This window comes from Typopeltis vanoorti, chromosome 24, assembly GCF_054136105.1.
Source record: "Typopeltis vanoorti isolate ZY-2024b chromosome 24, IOZ_Tvanoo_1.0, whole genome shotgun sequence".
Classification (NCBI taxonomy): domain Eukaryota; kingdom Metazoa; phylum Arthropoda; class Arachnida; order Uropygi; family Thelyphonidae; genus Typopeltis; species Typopeltis vanoorti.
Genome location: NC_143572.1, coordinates 5,156,019 through 5,182,717, shown reverse-complemented (window position 1 = coordinate 5,182,717; position 26,699 = coordinate 5,156,019). Strand labels below are relative to the sequence as shown.

Genomic DNA, 26,699 nt, shown 5'->3' with positions numbered 1-26,699 from the left:
ACGATACTAAATGCAGCCTGTGTAGCTCAGTGGATGTGGCGTTTGCCAACCACTGCGCTTGGCCGCACGAAGGAAGACTTGGTTTCGAGTCTAGTCGGCGACTAGGGGAAATTTTTCTAAGCCTTTTTTCGACCGGTTCCCGACTTAGTCGATCTCTGGCACGAGCAAGCGGGTTTTTCCTCCTGGAAACTCGGGTTTTTCGTCCTGTAAACTCAAGAAAATCGACCGTAGAACCCACATTATTTTCAGACATTAAATATATTGTGTTAGAGTTAGGGACCACGAGATGGTGGCACATTTGAGCCGTCTCTCTTCACTGAATACTGCTTAATTAGTGATAGCCTTGGGCCATCTATCTCTGATTGGTACCAGTGGAGACTGAACTGCCCACTCAGTCTCCAAAAGTTAGATAGGGCTAAATGGCCTCGCCTACTCCCCGTATATGGGAATAAAAAGGCGTTAGCTGATTTTTTTTAATTTTTTTTATTTATTTTTTTTTTTTTACTAAATGCAGCAGCAAATGAAAGCTTAGGAAAGACCAAAAAATTCAATAAAAGGAAAAAACTGAAGATCTGGGATGATACATTGAAAGAAATAATCAAAAAGAAAAAAGAAGCCTATCACAAATGGTTAAGCAGTAAAAGATTAGAAGATGAAATATAATATAATATAAAAGAATAAGAGCCATAACTAAAAGAGAAGTCAGAAAAACACATAGAGAATCATGGAACAAATTTGTTTCTAATTTAGAACATGATTTATATAAAATAAGACCCAATGTATATGAAATTTTGAAACACTTAAATGCAGTTACCAAAGAAAACATAAAATTAAACACTGAATTGAAATTAGAATTTCTAAATTACTACACAGAATAGTGGACAGACAAATATTTTAAAAAAGACAACTGGCAAACGATTAATGAAAATGAAAAGGAAATTACTAAAGAAGAATTAGAAATCGGCCTGAAAGAAACAAGAAACGGAAAATCACCTGGAGAAGATGAACTAGGTTCAGAACTATATAAATACACAGGAAAAAGATTTAAAGAAAGACTCTTATTATTTTAAAATAAAACCTATTCAACTGGTTTCCCCTCTCAATAAAATGGAAAAAAGCAATTGTGATTCCTACCTTTAAAAAAGGTAATAGAGATGACCCTAAAAACTATAGAGGTATCAGTATACTAAATTCCTGTTACAAAATTGGTATTTGTCTTTCTTTTAATATGTTAAATAATATGTTCTTTTAACTTTGTCAAATGCTTTTTCAAAGTCAATAAATACAATATGTGTTTCTAAATTATATTCTCTTCTTTTCTCTGTTATTCATTTTAGAGTGCCTCCGTAGCGCAATTGGAAGAACAACGGTATGTTGCGCCCTTCGATTGGAATAGGCCTAAGTTCGATTCTCGTTGTGACGGGAGGAATCTCTATCTGGACAATTTCAATCGAAGGTGAGTTAGCCGATCTCATATGGGAGTAGCAGGGTTTTTCCTCCCAGGAACTCGGGTTTTTCATCCAGCATACAGACAAATCGGCCCTTCAGAACACACTCAATTTACAGACAAAAAATACTAGTTGTGGTGGGCGGTAGATGGCGTTGATGCAGATAATTCGTAGTAGAGGTTGGATGTAGTGGTTGAGGCGGTTGTATCAGTTGAGACAGTTATAGGTGTCCTCCCGTGATGAGTCTTCGGACTCCTTGGAGGTGTCAGGAATAAAAATATATAGCAGAATCTTAAATAACAAACTAATGAAATATTCTGAAAACTTTATTTTAGAAGTACAGAATGGATTTAGAAAAAGATAATCATGTATAGACCCAGCCTTTTTTGCCTAAAATTAATAATGGAGAAAAGAAGAGAATACAATTTAGAAACATATTGTATTTATTGACTTTGAAAAAGCATTCGACAAAGTTAAAAGAAACATTATTTAACATATTAAAAGAAAGACAAATACCAAATAATATCCTAAAAGCTATCACAAGTATATATGAAAATAAAATACAAATAAGATTAAATCATGAGCTATCATATACGCGAGAGATAAACCAAGGGGTCTGACAAGGATGTCCCCTCTCAGCAACGCTTTTTAATATTTACTTAATGAAATAATAATAAAATGGAATAAAAATTTACATCAAGGAATTAAACTTTCTCCTACAGTGAACTTAAACACTCTCCTTTTTGCTGATTACCAAATAATAATTACAAATTCTGAAGATAACTTACAGAAAGCTATTTTAAATCTAAATGAGATAGCTGAAGATTATGGTATGATAATATCAACAGAAAAATCAAAAACTATGGCCTTTAAAGGACAAGATCCAGCAAGAACTAAAATAGTAATAGATAACAAGATCTTAGAACAGGTGAATTCATTCAACTACCTAGGATGCATGATCACATATGAAAATGACAAAGATATAAACGTAAAAATTGCAAAATATTTAAAATTAACAGGTGTAATTAACTCTATTTTTAAACCAAACCTAGTTCAAAAACAAACCAGACTAAAAGTATACAATACATTAGCCCTACCAGTCTTAATGTAAAGAAGCGAAATCTGGGCAATAAGACAAACAAAGATTAATAACAGCAGAAATGAAGTTTATGAGAAAAACTGCAAAGTATACCCTATTTGATCACAAAAGAAACTAAGAAATTATGAAAGAATTAAACCAAGAACCAGTAATAGAAAAAATTAAAAAAAATATAAACATAAATGGATGGAAGACGTTCAAAGAATGAAAACAGAAAGATTACCAAAACAAGCCTTCAAGTACAAGCCATTAGGAAAAAGAAAACCAGGACATCCTCTTAAACGATTCAACGATGACTTCTAAGGCCGGAACAGGCCATGCTAGGCCTAAATCCTTGTAACGCATGATGATGATGATGATTCACTTCCTGCTCTGATGTTTACATTTCTAACAAGTTCCACTTTTTCCATTTATTTGGTCAGCTGCCTGCTCTAATGATTCAAAATTCCTCCACTTCTTCCTTAGGTGGGCCTTCTGTGGGACCATAGGCAAATAAGTTTCATTGTCCCTTTTCCCATTTTGAAGTTTGCCCACATAACTCTGCTTGAAATTGCCTTCCAATCAAGAAGTTTATTTTGATGTTTGGTGTTGAATGTTATTGCTACTCATTCCTTTCCTTGAATTGCTCGAATATAACATCCTATACTTATTATTTAGTAAGATCTTACCTGCTTTTGTCTTCTTTGTTTCAGTGGTGCTAATTATTATCCACATGATACTTTCCAGGTTTTTTTTTTTTTTTTTTTTTGCATTTCCTCAGTATTAATGAGAAATTATGGAACATTAATTTCCTTAGATGTTGAGACTGGGACAGACTCAACATCTAAAGTAGCTGACTTTTTGCTGCTCTCCCAGGTTCCCTAACAAAGACAGCAGTGGCCTTGTTTAACTGAGTGATGTCCCAATCAGCATGAAATCTCATTATGTTGCACCATCATATTTGTGGTTTAAGACAGAAGTACAATTTGGTCAGCTAAGTCCTAAATTGCTAGCCAATTCTTGTTCGTTCACTACTCGCTGGACACCTACTAATGGGACACATCACATGAAGGTGAGGATTAAATATTAGTTCAGATGCCCCAGTCATTTCTCTGCATTCTTTAAAGGCAATGTGGAGGTCTCCTTCCAGTTATTTGGCTTTGACCCTTAAGCCACCCCTACAAGATTTGTTTGCTCTATTAATGCTAGGTGGTTATTTTGGTTTTTAAATTGCTGTGGTCTATTGATGAGAGGTGTTGAGTTTTAATTCATGCAGATATGACAATGAATAAACTATGGCAAATTGTTCTGCTTGATTGTTTGAAATGGTGTTCTTCTATTATTGGTTGGCTGTGATATACTGTGAAGGAGCAACTGACATTTCCTTTTATTTTATTCCTGTCAGCATGTGTTATATTCTTTGTTACTGTCCTTCTTCTTAATGTTTTCTTAGAAGGGCGAGTGCACTTATTGTAGTGAAGTGGCAGTTGGTACAGGTTTGAATCGATACTGGCATTTCCACTGTATCTTCCAGAAGAAACTTCACATATAAGGTGTTCTTGCATTTTCAAGCAGATTGGTGTTAAACTGGCAATAATGCCACTTCGTGAATGGTAGAAAAGTTCCTTTATATGTTGTTTTCAGCACTCGTTGTCTAATCTCATTTATCTTTGTCAATTTTTCTACAAGGTTTACTGTTTGTAAGCTTTTTTTAGCAACATGAGTTGTGCTTGTTGAAGTTGAATTTGTCATTTATCACTCGTAGGCGTTTTATCTTACTATCTATAGAATTTCCCCACTTAGGAAGACCATTATTGGTTATTTTGATCACATTACATGAAATGTTAAGCACTTCAGGCTTGGTGCTATTGAATGTAACTTTCCTCTCATGTACTCATTCTGCAATTTAAAGAGTTCAGCTGTTGCTTCATTTGTGTTCACTTCCATTTGTAGGCTTTTTGCATCCTTGTAACACTAAGGTACTGATTTCTGCTAACAAGATTTAACTTCATAGGTATTCTGAATATTTGGTCATAGGATTTTTTTCAAACGTGATGAAAGCTCTGAGACAAGGAAGTCTGTGTTGTCCTGTGCTGATATCCATATGACTAAGTGCTTCTTCAAGTTAAACTGTTGGTGGCTTTTGATAGTTAAGTGATGCTTTGAGATTAAGCTTGCAAATTCTCCTTTCATTGCTTCTGCAAATGGGTCTAAGTTGGTTTTCTTATTGATGTACTTAAATTTATTACAATTGTTAAAAAAAAAAAATAATAAAAAATAAAAAAAAAATAAGCTAACGCTTTTTATTCCCGTATACGGGGAGTAGACGAGGCCATTTAGCCCTATCTAACTTTTGGAGACTGAGTGGGCAGTTCAATCTCAACTGGTACCAATCAGAGAGATAGATGGCCCAAGGCTATCACTAATTAAGCAGTACACAGTGAAGAGAGACGGCTCAAATGTGCCGCCATCTCGTGGTCCCTAACACAATATATTTAATGTCTGAATTAATATGGGTTCTACCATCGATTTTCTTGAGTTTACGGGACGAAAAACCCACTTGCCCGTGCCAGAGATCGACTAACTCGGGAACCGGTCGAAAAAAGGCTCAGAAAAATTTCCTCTAGTCGGCGACTAGACTCGAAACCAAGTCTTCCTTCATGCGGCCAAGCGCCGTGGCATGCAAACGCCACATCCACTGAGCTACACAGGCTCATTACAATTGCTTGACTTGTGAATTCTTTTTTGCATTGTTTGTTGTTTGGTTTCCGAATCATATGTAAATATCCAAGTTTCATCACAAGTAATTAACGAATTCTACAAATCTGGTTCATCCTTAATGCATTGCAGAAGGTCCAAACACAGTTCCTTGTGTTGTTCTTTTTGTTCATCTGACAACATTTTTGGAACAGCACCAATTTTGCACAAACCTTTTTCATGTTCAATTCTTCCGTTAAAATGTTTTGAACACTTTCCCTGTCCAAATGAACTTTCTCAGCTATAGCTCGGACACCCAACCTTCTGTCTTTTCGAATCACATCTCGCACTTTTTTTTAATGTTGTCATCAGTAACTGCTGTGTGTGGGTGGCCTGAGTGATCATCTTTCACACTTTCCCTGCCTTCCAAAAATCATTTGTGCTATTCAAAAATGTGTGCACGAGACATGCAGTCTTCACCATAAGCCTCAGTTAATAATCGAAAAAGTTTCCGTCGTGGATTTCTTCAGTTGCATAAGAAACTTGATGCTAACTCGCCGTTCACTCTTGCACTCCAACATTTTCTGACTGAGGGTAAGAAAACATCTATATTTGAACACGTGTCCACTTGTACTGAGTAAAACAATGCAGCTGAGCCTTGTCCTCATGGTGAAAACTGTATGAGAGTATCATACAGTTTTTTTAAAGTGAAAATGAGGCTGATCTCTGTCAACAATTAAAACAAAGCATGATGTATTTGATTTGACAGCCATTTTTAAGAAATTTAATTAAATTAATTTGCAACTTCAAGGAGACAGTATAACATTTATCAATTTCAAAAATATCATTATTTATTGAAAAACTTAATATTTTCCATCATAATCTGTTGAAGAGGAAATTTCATCTGTTTCTGGAATTGTTATCAACAAATGATGATGTAACTCCACAGGAGATTGAAAGGTTCAGTAGTCATCTCAATGAACTTAAATTGGATATGGAAAAATGATTTAGTGATATTTTGAATTTGAAAGTGTATGACTGGATGGTGAATCCTTTTACTGCAAATGCTGCTGAGGCTGATATAACATGTCAAAAACTATTAAAACAGGTAGTTCCTGACCTCTGGAATGTCAAGTATGAGGAAAGATTGAGAAGATGTAATTTGCAGAGTCTGGTGGACAGGAGGAAGAGGTGGGCAGATATGATAGAGGCCTACAAGTTGGTAAGGGGTTGTTATAGGATCAATGCTGGAGAAGTTCTACAGAAAATAGTGGGAGATCGGGGGAGAACCAGAGGTCATCCCTGGAAACTGTATAAAGAGGGTGTGAGTAGGGGAGTGAGGGGCAGGTTTTTCATGCAGAGTTGTAAATGATTGGAATGCCTTGCCTGAGAGTGTGGTATCTGCAAGGAGTTTGAATGTGTTCAAGGCACGGTATGATGAGCTGTGTGTGTGTGATAAAAGGACCTCCCAGATGAGTCTTTGACCCATGAGGTCTTGGGGTAATAATAATAAATAACTTAGATATGATGAAGAGAGCAAATTGAATTTCAGTAGTGGTGGATACCAAAATCTCTGGCAAAATAACAAAATGCCCACCTTATCCAAATATATGGAAAATTATATTTAATTTACTTCTACCTTTCCCTACCTCATATCTACTGGAAGCAGGCTTTAGTGCTGTAAATCTTATTGTCACCAAACAGAAAAACTGTCTGAAAATCACTGAAAGAGGAGACCTTTTGCCTTTTCCTTATGAAAATTGAACCAGATATCCAACATTTAGTTTCTCAACATCAATGGCTCAAGGATCTCATTAGATTAAAGATGATTTCAATTAGTTTTATGTGGGATATGTAACTTTTTTTATTAGTGGGTGGTAAGGAAATTTTACCCTCACAAAAGTTACAAAAGTGGGCACTAAGTATATTAAAAGGCTGAAGCGCACTGGTCTATGGTCATACATTCAAACGAATGTTGACCACTGTCTGCTATATAAGGAATAAAAATGCAGCAGTTGATGCATCTGCTATGTGTGGTGAGTAGTGTTATACTTAGTGTTGAATTAACATTCAGTACTACACATAGGGGCAGCCATTTTTAAGAAATTTAATTAAATTAAATTTCTTAAAATTAACAATTTCAATGATAGGACGTATATATACAAGAATAGCTTTGAACTTAGTTCATTATCCTTGTCTGTGTAGTTTATCATTGTTGGAAGGTTGAATGATTTTGTCATTGGAGTGTGACATTTCACTCCTTGCTATTGTATACTCACATTATTGCAAAAATCATTGGTCAGTTTTCTTAGTGTGAAATCCATTCTTTGGTGTTGTGGGAGACAGTATAATTAGTGACAAATTGATTTAATAATATACCGTGTAGTATTAATAATGCACACTTTGTGGATTATTAACACTACATGCTACCGGCCAGGACGTATATATACGTCCACATTTCCATGGATGCGAAGTGCATATTAAAATTGTAATACCATTGATATTACATTGAAATTTATGATGGATACGAAGTTTTTGAGGGTGCATATTTGATCTTTAATGGCCAGTAAGGTTATTAATAAATCTTCTCATTAATCCTTAATGAGAAAAGAAAAACTGAAAATGAAAATTGTGAATTCCAGGGATGGACAGTTAAATATCTGTTCATTTTATACACTAGAAAAACCAAATTGTTTAATGTGTTTTCAGACTGTTACAGTTTGTAAAGAATACAATTTAAAACACCATTATCGGTCTATGCACAAAAACAAGTTTTCTTTATATTCAGAAAAAACAAATACTTTTAGTAAAGAAGCCAAAAAAAAAAAAATCAACGGAATAGAAACATTTTTTTAAAACTGTATCAAAATCACAAGAAGCATTTGTAACTGCTTCATTCACTGTCTCCAGGGATGGCGTGTTAAATGATGTACCACTGAAACGTTTCAAGCTTTTGCTGGAAAACTGATAACGAAATTTGAAGCAGTTTCATTCTTGCATCAGACCTTGTCATTGTGATGCACAGATTTATAAGTATTTGAGTGGCAAATGAGTTACCAAAATCAAGTACTATTTTTCTGTTCCATTGGGTAAGAGCACTGATATGTCTGCTACTAGCCAACTGTGTATCTTTATTAGGGCAAAGAGAACTTTTAAAATTAGCCTGGTACAACTATAGGTGAAAACATTTATGAAAAATTCAGATGCATAATAACAGAACACGGTTTGGGACAAATGCACTGCTGTTATAGTTAACAATTTCAATGATAGGCAAAAATATGCATGATTGCTTTAAATTTGTGTTGCACTACTACATTCCAAGTCTTATTGCATAACTTCATTGAAACTAAGCAGTATAATGGATAAAGTGGTTAAAATCACTAATGTAAGTAGTGGTGGAAACCATATTCTTATGAGTAGAAAATTCAATTTTTTTTTTTTAGATCATTGCTGAGTATGGTGATTGCTTTTTTTTCACAATAGAATTTGCTGGCTAAATGGCAGTAATTGTCCGCGTGGTTAGCCTAGTGGCTGTGTGCTTCGCAACCATATTCCTGGGGAAGGAGTGTCCTAGGTTCAATTCCCGTCGGTGACATGAGGAGCTGAAGGATCTTCCTCAGCCATAGGCAAGTTAGCCGGTCTTGGGCTTGGACAGTAGGGTGTTTTCCCCAGTTTATCCTGGGGTTTTTCATCCCACAAAGCAGGCAAACCGGCCTTGAGAGCTCAACCTTACGGACATAGGATACACCGGGGCATAGGGCTGACCACTTTATCCTGTGAACGGTTTGAGGTCCGATGATTAATTAACCCTCGACGCCACAAGGTAAAAGTGGGGAAAAGGAAGATGAGATGAGATGCCAGTAATTGGTTAAAGAGATTTTGTGATCTTAGAAATAAAGTTGGTTGTTTTTAATAGAAGAGGATGGTGATAGTGTTTTAATGAGTATTATTGTTAATTTGCTTAGTTCATTTACAAGGAAAAGGTAAAAATATTAGCAATCTTTATAGCCATGTAACTGAATTTTGAAACAAATTACCGTTCTTAAAATTTAGAAAAAACAATTCATTTTAAATCCTGCAAGGCGCTTTTCGGTAAAATAGGGTAGCTTGATACAAATATAAATTTTGAAATATTTGATCCAAAGTTAGATGCTCTTGAGAATTTTTACAACAGGTTTGCTAGTTTTTTATAAACTTAAATATACCATAATGTATATTTAATGATAATGCATTTATTAGATGAAGAAAGAAACTGAAATGGATGTGAAAAAAAATTAAATAAATAAAATAAATTAACCCATCTCCCCCACCACCACATACACACACATATTCAAACCAGAAAGACTGTAGACCTCAAATCACTCCTGTTAAATAGTACACATCTGCAAGTGAGCATTTCCAGTAGAACTTTATCAGTTCAGAATTCACTAACTGCACATCAACAAATATCAACATAGACATAAGAACTTGAATCCCAGTATCATCACTTCACTATAGATATATATATATTTTTTGTATTTTTAATTTATCTATATTTTTCTCATAGTCTTGGGAAACCTTGCTCTACCAAACATGAAGCAACTTTTTCAAACCACTTCAGGCTTTCAATAAGCAGGACAGTGGTTTCACACTAGGTGGTAATATTCATCTCCCACCGAGAGACAAACATCCATGTCTATGGCGAGATTCGAACCCACAGCCTATTGGTTGGAGAGCAGGCACACTAACCACTGCATAATAACCAAGCCAATTTGAATCTTTATCCCGTATTAGTAGAAAGTATTCTCTAATGGTTACATTTATATTTCAAGATTTCATCTTTTTTTTTTTTTTATTATTGCATAATTATTCCTTCTCTCCTTTTTTGATATAGAACAGCACATTTAGTTTCGAAGTATCGGCCTCGATGCCCAATTATTGCAGTTTCTAGGTTTACTCACACAACAAGACAGGCTCACTTGTGGCGGGGAATTCTTCCTCTTCATTTTGCAGGTAAGTCGTTGAATAAGTAAAAGGTTCTATTCATTTATTTTACTTTTTTCTGGAACTACTAGTTGTGCTGTACCTTCACAGTATGCTGAATTTTATTAAAATAGAGATATTTTACTCCATTATCCTGCCAAATCACTTTAATGCTGAATTTTTAAGTTTAAATTGAGACACTTCAAAGTGAGTGAAGAGAAAGAAAACTTCATTTTTTTTTCTCCCTATGAGTTTGTTGATTTGTGAATTGGTAGTGTCTAGTTGCTTACATATCTCCATCTCCTCTGTTACTGAGAGGAGATGAAGAGAATTACTAAGGCCAGCTTTGATGAGCGAAATTTCAGTAATCTTACTTATGCTGAAGTTATTATTATTCGGGCCTCCTTGGAATCAAGAGACTCATAGCAGGAGGTCCTTCCTAGGAAACAGTCTATCATACCACTCCTTGAACTCATGGACCGTTCTTGCTCTCACCACTCTATCAGGCAATGCATTCCATGGTTATACCACCCTCCATGCAAAGAAACCACTCCTCACCCTCTTGCTCACAGCTTCCTTTCGTACTTTCCAGGGATGGCCCCTTGTCATCGCTCCTTCCCACTGCTCCACCAAGTGAAAGAACTTCCCAGTGTTCACCCTGTAACTGCCTCTCAACAGTTTAAAAGTCTCTCATATCATCCCTCCTCCTACTGACCTGAGTCTTGTATTCTTCATGCATCTGCTCTCCACCCCTTTCCAAATTCTGCACTCCACATTCAGCTGATCCTCATAATTAACATTGTACAGTCCTGAAATAATTTTTGTTATCTGCCTCTGCACCCTCTCCACAGTTAATTTATCCCCTTCAAATCCTGGGAACCAAATTTGAGAACACTAGTCCAAGTGTGTGGTCTGATCAGGGTCTTATACAACGGAATGATAACTCTTCTATATCTGCAGGTCAGCGTCCTTCTCAGTATTGCAGCAGTCCCCTGGGTTACCTTCACCACCTTTGCAATATGTTCACTGAATTTCACTTTTCTATCGATCATCACCCCCAGTACAGCTCCTCCAATCAAGTATGCAGCCTCCCATCGATGTATCCCAAACTTCAAGACTTTACATTTTGCTGCATTAAACTGATACCTCCATTCATTTGCCCATCTGTCTAGTTTATTCAAATCCTCTTTCAGAGCCCACATCTGTACTATTACTAATCACCCTTCCCAGCTTTACATCATCTGCAAACAACTGAATATCCCCTTACAATCCATTGACAATGTCATTGATATAAAGGTTAAACAATATAGGTCCCAGTACTGAGCCCTGTGGAACCCCACTTGTAACCTTCTGCTTCCTTGATATTGCCCCACCATACACAACTCTCTGATACCTATCAGACAGCCAATCCTGAATCTAGTTGACTAACCCGACATCTAAACCCATGTGCTGTAACTTAAATATCAGCTTATCATGTACCACCCTGTCAAATGCCTTTGCAAAATCCAAAAAAATTTCAGTGTATGCCTTTCCCTCAACAACTTCTCTTGTCACTTTATTATAAAAGGCAATCGTATTACTTAAGCACGAGTGCCGCTTAACAAATCCATATTGATTCTCACAGATAACATTACCCTCATCTGCCCAATGCTGTATATAGTCCCTCACTAATTTCTCCAAGACCTTAACAACTACTGATGACACACAAAGTGGCCTATAATTAGACACTTCTGGTCTGCTACCACCCTTATACAATGGTGCTATCTTACCTTCCTTTCATCCTCGAACCTGCCCCCCCCTCTAATATTAAAACCTTCTTCTCCAGGATGAAATACTCAATAAAGTGCTCGTTAAACAACTCCACTATGTCCTCTGCATCAGTCACCCTGTTCCCATTTTTATCCCACAATGTTATTCTTCCACATCATTTCTCCTCCTACTGGCCACATAGCTAAAAAATTCCCTAGGATTTTCTTTGGATCTTAGTGCCAATCTCTTCTCATATTCCAGTTTTGCCTTCCTCACCATACTAGTCACTCTCCTGACCTGAGTCTTGTATTCTTCATGCATCTGCTCTCCACCCCTTTCCTTATATCTCTTTCGTAATCTTTTTTTCACCTGCAGTTCCTGTTTGATATTGTTTCTCATCCACTTTACACCAAATTGTGCCCGCTTCTTCCCACGTGGAATACTGTTTACTATTGCAATGATTCTTTGTAGATAAGTGATATAATGTGAGAACTTTTGTTTCCAAAAGTTTCTGAGTGCATACTCAAAAACATTACCTCTTAAATTTAAAAACATCAGTATATTCACATGAGCATATTCACTCTTTGAGAAGCATAGTGGTGAATGCAGATACATTGAATGAGTTGAAAGAATGATTTGATGGACTTTGTGTGTAACAGTGGTTTGCCTCCTGCAATGAATTTTCAGGCTCTGTGAAAGTCTGGTGTTAATAATAATATAATGTTTTATATCAAACCAAAATAAATTCTCCCACAATAAGTCTTTTGACTCCTTGAAGGTCATCATCAAATTCCTGCCATGTACTCTCAAGGGGTGTACAGGATATGACAGTACTACATGAAAAAATTACATCATTACTAACTTCCTATCTACAATTTTCCTCCAAATCAGTCTGTTACTTGTCAAGACTCCAACATTATAATATCTTATATTTCTATCGTCTAAGGCACTTTGTACCATATCAATCCACCTATATCTTGGTCTTCCTCTGGGTCGTTTTCCTGCCAACCTGGCAGAGAACACTTGTTTTGCTAATCTTTCCTCTCCCATTCTATTTATGTGACCATGCGACCTGAGATTAGCTCTGCTAATGCATTCCTGGATGCTGACAATGTCAAGTTCTTTCCTAATATCCTCATTTTTAATATGATATTGCCATTGATGCCATCTGTTCACGCCTCTAATCTTTCTCAGGACTCTCATATCTGCGGTCTCTAGTCTTTGGTCAAGTGTTTTACTTCTGACCCAGCTCTCAGATCCATAAGTTAAAACTGGTTTGAACACTGTCTTGTATACAGCTAATTTAGTGTTCCGACTAATTTCTCTCTTATTCCATATGAACTTTGCTGATTCTGTTGTCTATTTCTATATTTAATTTACCATCTTCAGTAAAAATTGTGCCTAAGTAGCTGAAATGTTTTACTTGTTCCACAGGTTCTCCATTCACAACACAGTTGACATTTTCAATGATTCTGCCGATTTTCATTGTCTGTCTTTTTATTGTTGACCTTCATACCATATCTATTACAACAGCTATTCAATTTAGTCAGAGAATCTTGCAGACTTGTAGCGGATTTATTTAGAAGTATAACATCATCTGCATAAAGCAAAGAGCTGACATTAACATCTCCAATTTTGATATCAGGTTTAATACCACTTTCCTTCATAATGTGATCCATATAGATAATGAATAACAGAGGGGATAATGTACATCCTTGTCTCACACCAGATTTAACATTAAACCATCTTCCTGTACTTCAATTCTAATGCTGACTTACAACTCAAATAAAGACTAAGTATTGCTTGATATAATGCCCCATTGACACCATATAACTGTAGCATATTGAATAACTTCTCTCTTGGCACCTTGTCATATGCCTTTTCCAGATCGACAAAATTTAAATACAGATCTTTGTTATATTCCCATGCTTTCTCGACTATTTGTCGTAAAGTGAAGATCTGATCCTGACAGCCTCTATTTGGCCCGAATCCAGCTTGTTCTTCACCAAGCTTTTCTTCCACAATTCTTCTCAACCGTTTCTCAAGTATACTTGCATAGATCTTGCCAGGAACACTCAGTAGGGAAATACCTCTGTAATTCTCACATTCAGTTTTATTTCCCTTTTTATATATGGGTACTATGAGAGCTCTACTCCAATCATCGGGAATTCGTCCCTCTGTCCAGGCTTTCTGAACTATGCAGTGCAGCCACTGTAAGACTTTTATACCACCATACTTCAGCATTTCTGGTCGAATATCATCTACTCCTGCTGCCTTTCCACATTTCAAGCCTTTTCTACTGGCTTGAAATGGCTTTTTCTACTTCAATCCTTGAAAGTCTGGCATTAAAAATAATAAATCTATTGCATTTATTTTACATTAATTGTTATCTTTAAAATACAGTGCATAGAAAGAGGAGGGAAGGGGATCAACCTAGAAGATATGACTGTTAGCAAGTAGTAAATAGTAAGTTCATCTAAGTGAATGAGTGTAAAGAGAAATGTGATAAGCATTATGGAGTTAGTGGGCCTTCCATGATGAAACTTAGGACAACCCTATGGAAATGCCCAAATATAAAGTATATAGAACTGCAGTGGTCAGATGAAATTATTATTATTGTTATATGGTCACCTCCATGGAGTCCTAAGACTCATTTCAGGAGACCCAATCTATCCACACAATATCATACCTCTCCTTGAAACCATAAACAGACAAAGCACTCACAACTGACTCTAGCAACCCGTTCCAATTATTCACAACTCTCCAAACAAAAAAAAAATCTAGTCCTCACACCCCTACTAACCACACCTTTATTCAACTTCCAGGGATGACCCCTTGTTCTGTTCCCTCTAGCCAAGTGCTGAAACATTTCCCCTGCATCAGTCCTATAAAATCCTTTAAGCAACTTTAATGTTTCTATCATATCCCCTCTTTTTCTCCTATCAACCAACTTCTGCAATCCACACACCCTCAATCTATCCTCATAGAGAACATTCTACAGGTCACTCACCATCTTGGTTGCTCACCTCTGAATCCTCTCCACTGCTTCCTCATCCCCAAGAAATCCAGGGGACCAGACTTCAGCACAGTAATCCAGATGTGGGTGTATCAAGGCCTTATAAAGAGGAATAACAATGTTCTTATCTCTACTTATTGATATGTCCAGATGTGGGCTTATCAATTATGAGCATATCAAGGCCTTATAAAGATGAATAACAACTTCCTTCTCTCTACTATATTAATGTTTTCTTCAGTAGCCAAATAATCTTATGAGCTACCTTAAAAACCTTAGCAATATGTCCTCTAAATATCACTGTCTGCCACCATCCCTGAATCTCTAGCTTCATCTCTTTCCTGAAGTACAGTGCCATCAATGTGATACAGAACTTGTAATCTGTTTATCCCAAAATGCGTAACTTTACATTTCCCCACATTATACTGACACTCATTGTCTTTTTCCCCATACTTACAGCCTATTTAAATTGTCCTATAAGCTCTCCGCATCACCTTGATTAACTATAACTAATTTCGTATCATCAGCAAACAACTAAATATTTCCTTTCAGGTTATTTTCTATATCATTTATGTACAAATTAAACAGCAGTGGTTCCAGCACTGAACCTTGCAGCACACCACTAGTCACCTGTTTTCACCTCGATTCTGTCCCTCCACATACCGTTTTCTGATATCTGTCCAGCAGCCACTCTCTTATCCACTTTACTAGTGTCATATCCATCCCCATCTGTTCTAATTTTCGTAACAGAGTTCCATTCGGTATTCTATCAAATTCCTTTGCAAAATTATCATGTAGCCATTTCCTTTATCCAATTCAGCTGTTACTCCATTATAAAAAGTTAGTAAATGACTAAGTCATAACTGACTCTTCACAAAGCCATGTTGACCCTTGTACAGTATCATATGTTTATCTACTCATTCTTGAATTCTCTTTTTGACCAATTTTTCTAGTACTTTTATCACCATGTCTGAGATACTTATTGGTCTAAAATTTGCTGCCACAGTCTTAGAACCTCCCTTATGCAAGGGAATTATTTTACCCTCTTTCCACTCCCTTGGAACTCTACAGAGTTGAGACTTAAATTAAAGAGCCTAGTCAGAGGCATTGCCAGTTGCCTTGTACATTCTTACAAAACCCAGCTGATATTCCATGTAATCCCACAGCTGTATTTACATTGAGATTCTGCAATATCCTAAGAATCTCCAATTCACCCACCTCTGTTCCCACATTAGTGTCTGTCACATATATTAAAGCAGTAACTTCACTAGAATAATATACCCTTGCAAATTGGTCACTTAGTAACTCAACTATTTTATCTGGTTCTGTCACCTTCTGACAATCATCACTCAATGCATTGTTTTATGCCATGGTACAGAATTAAGCTTCTTCCTAAGCTTGTCATAATCACCTGCCTGAGTTCTGGATATACCACCTCTTCTTGAACAGAATATTCCTCATGTTTTACAATCTTCCAAGTCAAGACTGTATGGTCACTTTCACCAATCAGAGGTAATGTGTTCACTTTGGTTATGGATAGCTCTTCTGATCCTATGACTAGTTCTAATACTCTCCTGCTCCTAGTCCCTCCATCACATGCTGCCTTAAGTAATTATCTCTTAGTAGGTGTATAAATTCTATTTCCTTCCTGCCATGTGATCTTTCTTCCTTCCATATCTCCATAGTTGAAGTCCCCCATAATAATCACTTGACCTGTACTCATTGTACTGATTTAGTGATGCACATCTTCCAGATCATTGTGGAACTCCCTGGCCTGTAGCAACAACTAACTGTATATTTTGTCTTACTGGTCTTAATCTCATACTAGACTGCTTCAAATGAACAGCCACCCTCCTGTCTATCTCCTTATTCATCTGCTATCATCAGCAGTACCCTCTCCCCATCCTGTATTCTCTATCTCCCTGAAAATACTAAACCCTTCACATTCTATCCCTGTAACTACATTATCTGCTGTTAGCAAAGTATCACTTATGTATAACTTCTGAGGTTGCACTAACCAATGCTAAAAACTCCTCCCTCTTGTTCCTGATAATTCTGGCATTATCATATAGAAAGTGCAGCATCACTTTGGTCCCCCACCCACCTTTACATCCTGAATTGACTACCCTGTTCAATATTTTTGCTTGAGAGACTAGATTCTGCACTTGGTCATTCTCACACTCGCTCGCCTCGTGGGTGCCTTCATACAAGCTCACTTTCTTCCACCCTAATTGCTTAAGTTTTCCTGAATTTGTACTTCAGTATGTTCAGTGAACAAAGCTCTCTCCAGATACTTAACATCAAAACCATTTAGATGCAGTCCATCAGCATTGGTACAAATCCTTCTTTCCATCAAACACAGAATACAAACCCAGAAATCCTACATCATTCCCTCTGCACAATCTACGTATAGACTCACTGGCTACCAATGCCCTCCTCCTCAGTTCACCTCTATCATAGAGTGGTATGCAACTTACAATTTCACCTTCTCGTTCTTCAGTTTTTGTCTCTTTTAACAACTTTACATCCTCCATCACAATGCTTCTTGTCTCTCAAATCATTTGTACTAACCAAGACAATCATTTCCTCCAACTTTTGCATCTGGATGGCCTGGCTAATATTATGAATTTTTGCACCCAAAAGACATGATTTTGTCAACCTTTCATTAAGTACTCCCTGATCATTGCGTCTACGTATATAATTGTCTTAACTTATTTTTCTGGTTTGTTCAGTTGGTCTTTATTATTCCTTCAGACTGCCAGCTTCTTTCTCTTTTCAGCCCTGCTAATCACGAATGGTTGGACTAAAGTATTAGCTGGATATCACATGCCTTAATGCATTATATGGTTTAATGAAATAAAAATAGCAAATAAATACACATGTTTAATCAATATATTTATGTTTGTTGTGGTGGTGAAGCATAGTAGTTTTCTTTCATTTGATTCTGTGCAAGGTATCCAAGGCATGGTCATATAGATCTGATTGACCATACTTATGGCAACAGATGTATTTTTTATGTTCTATGTGGTTGGACTAAAGTATTAGCTGGATATCACATGCCTTAATGCATTATATGGTTTAATGAAATAAAAATAGCAAATAAATACACATGTTTAATCAATATATTTATGTTTGTTGTGGTGGTGAAGCATAGTAGTTTTCTTTCATTTGATTCTGTGCAAGGTATCCAAGGCATGGTCATATAGATCTGATTGACCATACTTATGGCAACAGATGTATTTTTTATGTTCTATGTAGATGTTTGCAGATCTCCCAGTTTGACCATATATGATGCAAGAACAAGGAACTCTGGAAGAGAGAGAGAGAGAGAATAGGTAGAGGATCCTTGGGAAAGTAGATGAGGGTAGCCAGCTTCAGATGAAATTTATGCAGTGCAGAGACTGTACTTTTTTTAGAGCTCTAGCTATTTTTTCTGAGAGACCCTAGATATAAGGAACAATGATGTCATTACTATAGTTAGCATGTTGAGAAAGTGGAAGTGAGGAGATGGAAGGAACAATTAATTTCTTTTTGGCATTGTAACCATTGGACAGGAAGGTCTGATGAATGAAGGAAATAGTACAGAGATCGGAGGCCTACAATATGTTATCAAGGGTTTTGATAACACCATATTATTGGGGGGAGGGGGGGGCAGATGATGGAATGATGGGAAAGTTTGTGTATAGTATCTACTTGTGTGTGGGGGCTATTGGGAAGATCGGTGATTAAAGTATCTAGAAAAGGTAGACTATTACTGCTTTCTTTAGTGAACAAGATTCTGGGGTGCTGTCTGTTGAGATAGAGGAGAAAGGAGTCTAATGTATCTGAACTATGTTGCCAAATAGAGATCACAGATCTGGGCTAAGGTACATCAATGTACCTTAGCCAAAATAGAATGTTTGAGGATAGCAGTATCAAGAGCGTGTTTTTCAAAATGCTCCATATAATAATTGTTCAATAGGGGGAGAACCCATAGCTGTGCCCTCTGTCTGTTTATAAATGATATATTTCTAAGTGAGGTAACCAGAATGAATAGTAAAATTAAAAACATCATTGCTATCATGGGTAGAACAATTTTTTTAGTAAATTTAAAGTGTCAGAAAAAGGAGTATTGATAAAAAGAGATGACATCAAAGCTTACCATGATATTGTCTAAAATGAAATTTTAGATTAAAGATTTGAAATGAGTGGAATCTTTTAATATAAAATGAAGATTGACCTGTAAGTGGCATTAAGGATTTAGCTATTTGGCTAAATTAAAAGATGAGGAATCAGTAACATCTACTGTGGAATGGAGAGGGTTATTAGGTTTATGAATTTCTGGCAATCTGTATATCTGAATGGGGTAATTCAGTCAGGGACTTGCACATGTCCATGCCTTGCACAGAATCAAATGGAAGAAGACTACTAAACAAGTACAAATTTGAAAGGCTTTTTTTTAGAATCAGCAGGATTTAAAAAAAAACCAACCTAATCTTACTAAATATGGTTGTACTAAACTTTCCAAGATTTGGAAACTTTAATTCTTGGGCCTCCCACCCAACAGTTAAGGCTAGCCAATAGCACCAATAGAGGGCAACCCTCATTTTTCAAGTTGACTTTTTCCACTTATTGTTTTTGTGCATTTTTGTGTGTGCTTTTACGATTTTAATATTGTTTTCCTGATAATGTCTCATTGACTGAGACAAAATATACACTTGATTAAACATGTATTTAATTATTTATTTGTGTTGCTTTTATTCCATTAAACCTTATATTGAATTCCAACCAGCATGTAAGTCTAAATAGTCGACATGCATTAATCAGCAGTTATCAAACAATGAACCTTTTCAAGCTCTGTTTTCAGCTTCATAAATTCTCTTGGTGGTTATGAGATTAGATTTTATTGTAGTTTTTCACAGAACTTGCATTCTGTCTTTTAGCTACAAACTGGTTAAGGAAAGTTTTTTTTTCATTTTTGTTTGCTCTTGGCAAAAAAAAAAAAAAAAAAAAAAAAAAAAAAAAAAAAAAAAAAAAACTACCTTTCCACTAGTACTTTAAAATTTTTAAGCTATTACTGTAGACAGTTTTAGATTTCTGGTATTTATCCTGAGAATACTTTTTACATGCATATGATGAGCTATTATGGCATTATATGCAAATGTAAAAATACAATCAACTCTTAGTATAGCAAATACCCTGATAACAAGTTTGATCACTACAATAAACTGTTGGTGAGGGAATTATTTTTGTGGTCTCTACAAGTTTTCTATAGTGAGTCAACTGTAATTTCTTTTAAAAATATATTTAGTGATTGAGAGAAACCTGATTGGAACTACAACAGTTCTTATACTTCCTACAAACAGAGCAAGAACTCTTGCATGGTTACATTCTTATATTGGTAACATATATCCTCAATTACATTCATTATTCAGGATATGCATTACCAATGAATTGATTTACTTGTTACATACATTTTTTGTAGTGATGGCTCCTTTCCTTGATTGTCCTAATTTTGCTAAAACAACCAAAGGAATCATGCATTAAAAGTAAAACTGTTGACTTGCTTCTTAATTTTCTGAAAATAGCTCATATTATATTGTATACCTTTTGAGTATACTGTATAATGTTAGGATATGTGCTATCACAAACAGGTCAGATTTCATCTTTGAGGATTTGAAAAAGATAGCTATCGTTATTTGGAAGTCGAATTAGATGTTTCTTAGGCAGTTTTGTCAAGCATAGATATTTCCATCTTATTAAAGCCAAAATATCTTCACCATATATGCATTGAGTATAACTAAATTATTAGCTTTGCAAAGTAGAGATTTCAAATTGGCTAAATAAATAGTCATGTCATTTTTTCTGCATAGGTGACCGAATTCCAGATTGGCCTCATGATGTTGATGTGCGTATTCAGTATGCTATAGACTTTGGTAAAAGTCGTCACTTCATTAAGACAGGAGATGCTGTGATTGTTGTCACAGGTTGGCGCAAAGGTGCTGGAGCAACTAATACAATGCGTGTTGTGTATGTTGAATAAAACTGCAAATGGGGAGGGACTGAATGTCAAAGAGCATTTAAAAAAAAAATCTATTTTGTAACTTATTTATTTTTTTGTCTTTTTATCATTTTGTTTAATGTCAAAGTATATTTCTTGATGTTTATATATAGAGTGAACTATGTTTGGGAACAGAAATTGGGAAGAACATTATAAACATTCCTGTTTAACTCTGTATCTAAAGTAGCAAAATGTTATTTTTTGAAAGTTGTGTACACAGAATAAAGCTGTATTAATACTGATGAAAACTGTAATTATGCTTAAAACACTGTTACTGCATTTCATAGTTTAGAAATTAAAGGATTAATCAAATATGCTGTTTTTCTTTCTCTCCACCCCTCTCTCCCATATCCATTCATTCAGAAATCTTTAGATTTATTCATCTTGATATTTAGAATTGCAGAGAAACTTTATTTTCAAGAAACATTATTTTCATTGAGATGCTTGTCATGTTTAAATTTCTGAGAGTTAGTGCTTCTTCTGTTATTTATTTCAGCATTAGGAATCATTCGGTTAGTATTAAATGTAAACTGATGCTGTTAAATTTTTTAACTGTTTGCAAGCATTGCTTTCAACCCTTCCCATTCAGACCAGGCACTGTACAGATTGTATCCATTGCATATTCACTCATGGGAACTGATACAACAAATCTTTTGTACTTCTGGTTTGCCATCTGGCAGGCATATGGCAAATCATTACAGGTGCTTTTAAAGAAATCATAGCTATTGTAGAAGGAATGAGATTTGTTGCTTTCATTATATAAGTAACTGACAATTAAGAAAACTTCTAGCATTGTTTTGTATGTTTATATTTCTAAGAGGTATGGGTAATGACATTTCAACACTCATTAATCAGATGTGAACCATTTTAATGTAACTTGCACATCTCAGGAAAATAATAGGCATGAATATACAATAGATTTGTTGCAGTTGAATACAGTGAGTCACCACTGGAGGGCCATTACATACATTAGTTTTATTAATTGAATTTTTGAATCTTGCTTTGAATGGAACACAATGGTGTTCTGAACAGTATCTGCACATTATGTGCTGCAAGTTGTGTATGGGGAGGGGTAGTATCCCAGAAGAGGAAAGTCACTAGTGGTGTGCCATAGGGATCTGTTTTGGGATAATTGTTATTTAAATTAAGGGGATATTAAATCCCACATTGTTTCAAAACCGAATAAGAAACTCAAAGATCGGAATCAAAGAGTTCCATGCCAAATATAGTCAACTATAAAAGTATTGGCGAATACTACCATAAGCTAAAGCATGTAGTACAAACTAGGGCAACTCGCAGCAAAGGTGGGTAAAGCTCTGATCACTATTCTTAGTATTTTCCATAATGTAAACCACATCTCCTGGGAGATGTATGATGTTATACATTATGGTGGGAGTCACTACCCAGACCAGTTTCGACCTTTATCGAGATCTCATCAGTGAGTAGGTAGACCAAATTAATACTAAGGGTATAGCGAAAAGAACTTATATACTTTGCTATATGAGTTGTCAAAAAGGTGCACCCATTAAATTACTTAAATATAAAGAGCCAATAAGCTTCACTTCGGCGATGTAACATTATTTATAAGGGGATATTAAATCCTACATTGGGGAATCAAACTCTGTGATTCCGATCTTTGAGTTTCTTATTTGGTTTTGAAACAAATGTGGGATTTAATATCCCCTTAATTTAAATAATGCTACATCGCCTTACAAACTTGATTTTACCACATATAGGAAAAACACCATCGTTCATTAAGAACAGCACAGACTTCATAGAAAAAGTAAAAGATATACACATCGGTCTTTCAGACATATTAGTGAGTTTAGATGTGGTCAGCCTTTTCACAAAGATTCCAAGAAATGAAACAGTAAACATCCTAGATCTCTTCCCACCAGACATTGTACAGCTCTACGAACATTGCATAAAAAACACATTCTTCCTTTACCTCACCAGCTCTAGCAAACCTCTACATGGAAAATTTTGAAAATAATGCTCTACAAAACTGGCACATCAAACCAAAAATTTGGCTCTGCTATGTAGACAACATCTTCATCATTTGGCCAGGAACAGCACTAGAACTGACTGCATTTAAAGACTATCTTAATAACTTAAGATAGTTATTAGACATCCTAACATAAAATTTACTCTGGAACTAGAAGAAAATAAAAAAACTTCCTTTCCTAGACATCCTTATAGAAATAAATGAAATAAAAAAACAGATTATCGTTTTCCATTTATAGAAAGCCGACAAACACAGGAAGATTCCTTCATGCTACCTCACACCACCACCCCAATCAAAAAATAGGCCTCATAAAAACCTTAAGGGATAAAGCATACAGCATCCCCAGTACAGAAGAAAAGCAGAAAGAAGAAATACAATACTTAACACAGATCCTACAACTGAATAGTTTCAAAACTAAATTAAGAAAATTCTCAATACAGGAAACTTAAACAAGACTTCAAGAATGCAGTCACCCTTCCTTATATCAAGAATGTCACAGATAAATTAGCCAAACTTCTCTACAAGTACAACATAAAAATGACTTTCCTACCACTTGAAAAGATATCAAAATCTCTTCATCCTTCGAAACCTCCACATCACCCACTGAAAAAACCAGGAGTTTACAATATTCACTGTTCCTGTGGCATCTGCTACGTAGGCCAGACGGAGAGATTGGGAGAAATCTGCATGAGCGAACATCAAAAGTACATACAAAAAAAGAGAGAACATAAGTCTGGTTTGGCATTTCACACAACTTCTACTGGTCATCATGTACTCTGGGACAGAACAAACATGTCCTACATTGAAAAAAACGGTTTACAAGAAAATTCAAAGAGGCAGCAAATATGATCAATATTCCTATGCAATGCAACAAAAATCAAGGTTTGATTTTAAATCAAGTTTGGTCAGCGTTTATCAAAAATTTACCCAGTTCAGACTTTGGACAGAGTGAAAATGAACCAAAGAACATGACATCAAATAGCATTGTTTCCAGCTAACACGTATTAACGGTTGTATAGATCTGTTATTTGGTTTTTAATGAACTTTTTTGATGTTCATAATACCAATAAATGAACTTGTTTTTTTTCGTAATTTCTTATGGTTTGTGCTTTAAACTGTTATCTTTACCCCTGAAAGTTAGTCTGACGACTAACGAAACGTGTCGGGTTTGTTTTTTAGTACTTGTTTAGTTTTAAAAAACAGTCTTTTTTTTTAATAAAAATGTGGTCACAAAACCGACATAATTCAATTGAACTTCTTAACCACGGAAACCTCTGTATGATTTATAATTTGTTACTTCTATCTTGGAGACACCTTTATGTCACAGAGCTGTCTTACCTTCTTTTCACTCTATTTGAAACTTAGATTGAACAAATTCATTCAAGGCACTGCCAATTTTCTTGCACATTTGCATAGTACATGGGACTCGATGCCATGCAGTCTCACTGCTGTATTCACATATATTTTTTTATATGCTGAGCATCGCCTGTTCATCTACCTCAATTCTGATATTAGTCTGTAACAGCAACTACAAAATCTTAACGTGGATGATACTTTTGCAGTGATCAGTCAGCAACTCTGATTCTTTTGCTTCTATCACTTTCCTGCCATCAGCATTGATTAACATCATCCTTCCATAGTCATTATTCCTTTTTCTTGCTACATAGTGAAAAAACGTTTTTTAGATTTAATTTGGACTGCATAACTAATTTTTTCTCATAATGTGATTTTTTTCTCACCATAATAGTCACTCTTCTTACTTTCACTTTGCACTGTTCATTAGTATGCTGATAACAGTTTGTTTATATATTTGCTCCTGACTGTGGGTGTACAGTCTGATACTACTTCTGTCAAACAATCTCTGACCACTTCCTATGCACTACTTTCATTCTTTCCTTGTAGCTTCTCAAGCCATGGTACTGCTCCAAGATGCCTCTTAAGTATGGTACAGTAACTAGCTTTATAGTTCAACAAAAACCTTTTCTTGACAGAAAATTTCATGTTTAGCAACCTCCCCGAACAAGGCCGCATGATTACTCTCCCCAACTGAAAGTGTGCCTACATTGGTTATGGATACATCTTCTGATGCAGTTCCCAGATCCAGCACTATCAAACTCCTGGCTCTCTCCTTGGCATGCTGTTTCAGGTAATTATTCCTTAGCAACTGTATAAATTTCACTTCCATCTCACTATGCTCCTTTTTCCTATAATAATTGCTCAGCCTGCATGCATTGTACTAATTTACAAATGCATTGCATCCACATCTTTCTGTGGATCTGTCTATAGTAGCAACCAACAATATATTTTCCTATTGGAATCTCTCACCAGGTAGCCTCAGATCCTCTAACTCCCAATTTTGTTTTTTATAGTTCTTCAGCTATCATCCTTAATTCCTACCTCTTGTTTTATCATATCCTGTATCTTCCCTGAAAATACAATGCCCTTTACATTGTATCTCTGTAACTATATCATTTTCTGACAACCAGCTCTGACTGATGTCCATAATTTTTGGCCAAGTAGAGTTGACCAATGACAAGCTTTTCTCGTTTATTTCTGGTATTTGTGTACGTGCATTTCATCATTCTCTTGAACCTGCAGTTACCCTAATCCAGGTGGATATGCAAACTGCATTCACCATTGTATAATGATTTCTGTAAACATACGATACTCATTTGTCTGAGGGGTGTCTGAACCTGCTCTTGATTGCATCTCCCTAACACTTCTCATTTCCCTGATTTTGCACTTCCAACATCTCAGTGAACAGCACTCTCTCCAAATGTCTAACTCCAAAATCTTTCGTGTGCAGTCCACACTAATATTAGCCCATTTGTCCATCAAATTTGCTCTAAACGTCTATAAATTGCATACTATTCCTTCTGCACAATCTCAATCGTGCCTCTTCTCAATTCAGTCATCATACCGAGGCAATAGGCTCACAATGTTTACTTTTTCACTCTTCTTTTTTGCTTCTATCAGCCATTCTTTCATATCATTTCTCGTTGTATACTTCTTGCATTTCAAATCATTCATGCAATCCAAAATAATTATTTCACTTCTCTCCTCTACAAACTAACAGCTTCACTATCATCCTTGATCTTTGCAGCTGGAAACATGCCTTTGTTACTTTTTTTTTTTTTAACAGTAAAGCACTTCATTGAATTCCCATACAATACCTTCTCCTTATTCTCAGTTTCTCCCACTTCTATCATTTTTTTCATTCACTTTCTGAGAACCACACAACATTGGTTTCTTCAGTCACTGTAGCTCATGTTTTGCCCTGTGAAGAATGCCATGTAAGTGCTGTTTCGCTCCTTACTGTTACTTCATTATTCACATTACATTCAACCACTTCTTTCATGCTCTCATATTTCACACACCATCTTTCATTCCTTCCACATTTTCTATCTCCCCTTACCTTGTTAATATTAGTTATTTGATTCTCCTACTTTCCATGTTGATTCGCATTTCTTGCACTTGACATGAAATGTTTCTGAGACACTTTCTCTACTCCCATACCATAAACCTTTCACTGTTAGTAATGAGTACATGAACACCCTCACCATTGTGCAAAATCCATCATGCTAAATTTAATATACAACGAAGCTTTGACTGCCATTTTCATCCTAGGCATCAGTACCATGAAAAATGCCTTTTGAATGTTATCAAGTATTTCATTTCTTACACATGCACTCAATTTTACAGTCTAA

The 26,699-nt window shown here is 35.8% G+C and overlaps 1 protein-coding gene across 1 annotated transcript in view; it reads left to right on the top strand.

Moving 5' to 3' along the window:
• The window catches only part of LOC150092903 (pyruvate kinase PKM-like), a 151,274-nt gene extending 129,975 nt beyond the window's left edge, over positions 1 to 21,299 (top strand). The window contains exons 10-11 of the mRNA XM_090413392.1: positions 10,097 to 10,215; positions 20,800 to 21,299. Of these exons, the coding sequence (XP_090269518.1) occupies positions 10,097 to 10,215; positions 20,800 to 20,969 (289 nt within the window). The 3' untranslated portion in view covers positions 20,970 to 21,299. The remainder of the gene's footprint in view (positions 1 to 10,096; positions 10,216 to 20,799) is intronic.
• Positions 21,300 to 26,699: the final 5,400 nt, after the last annotated feature.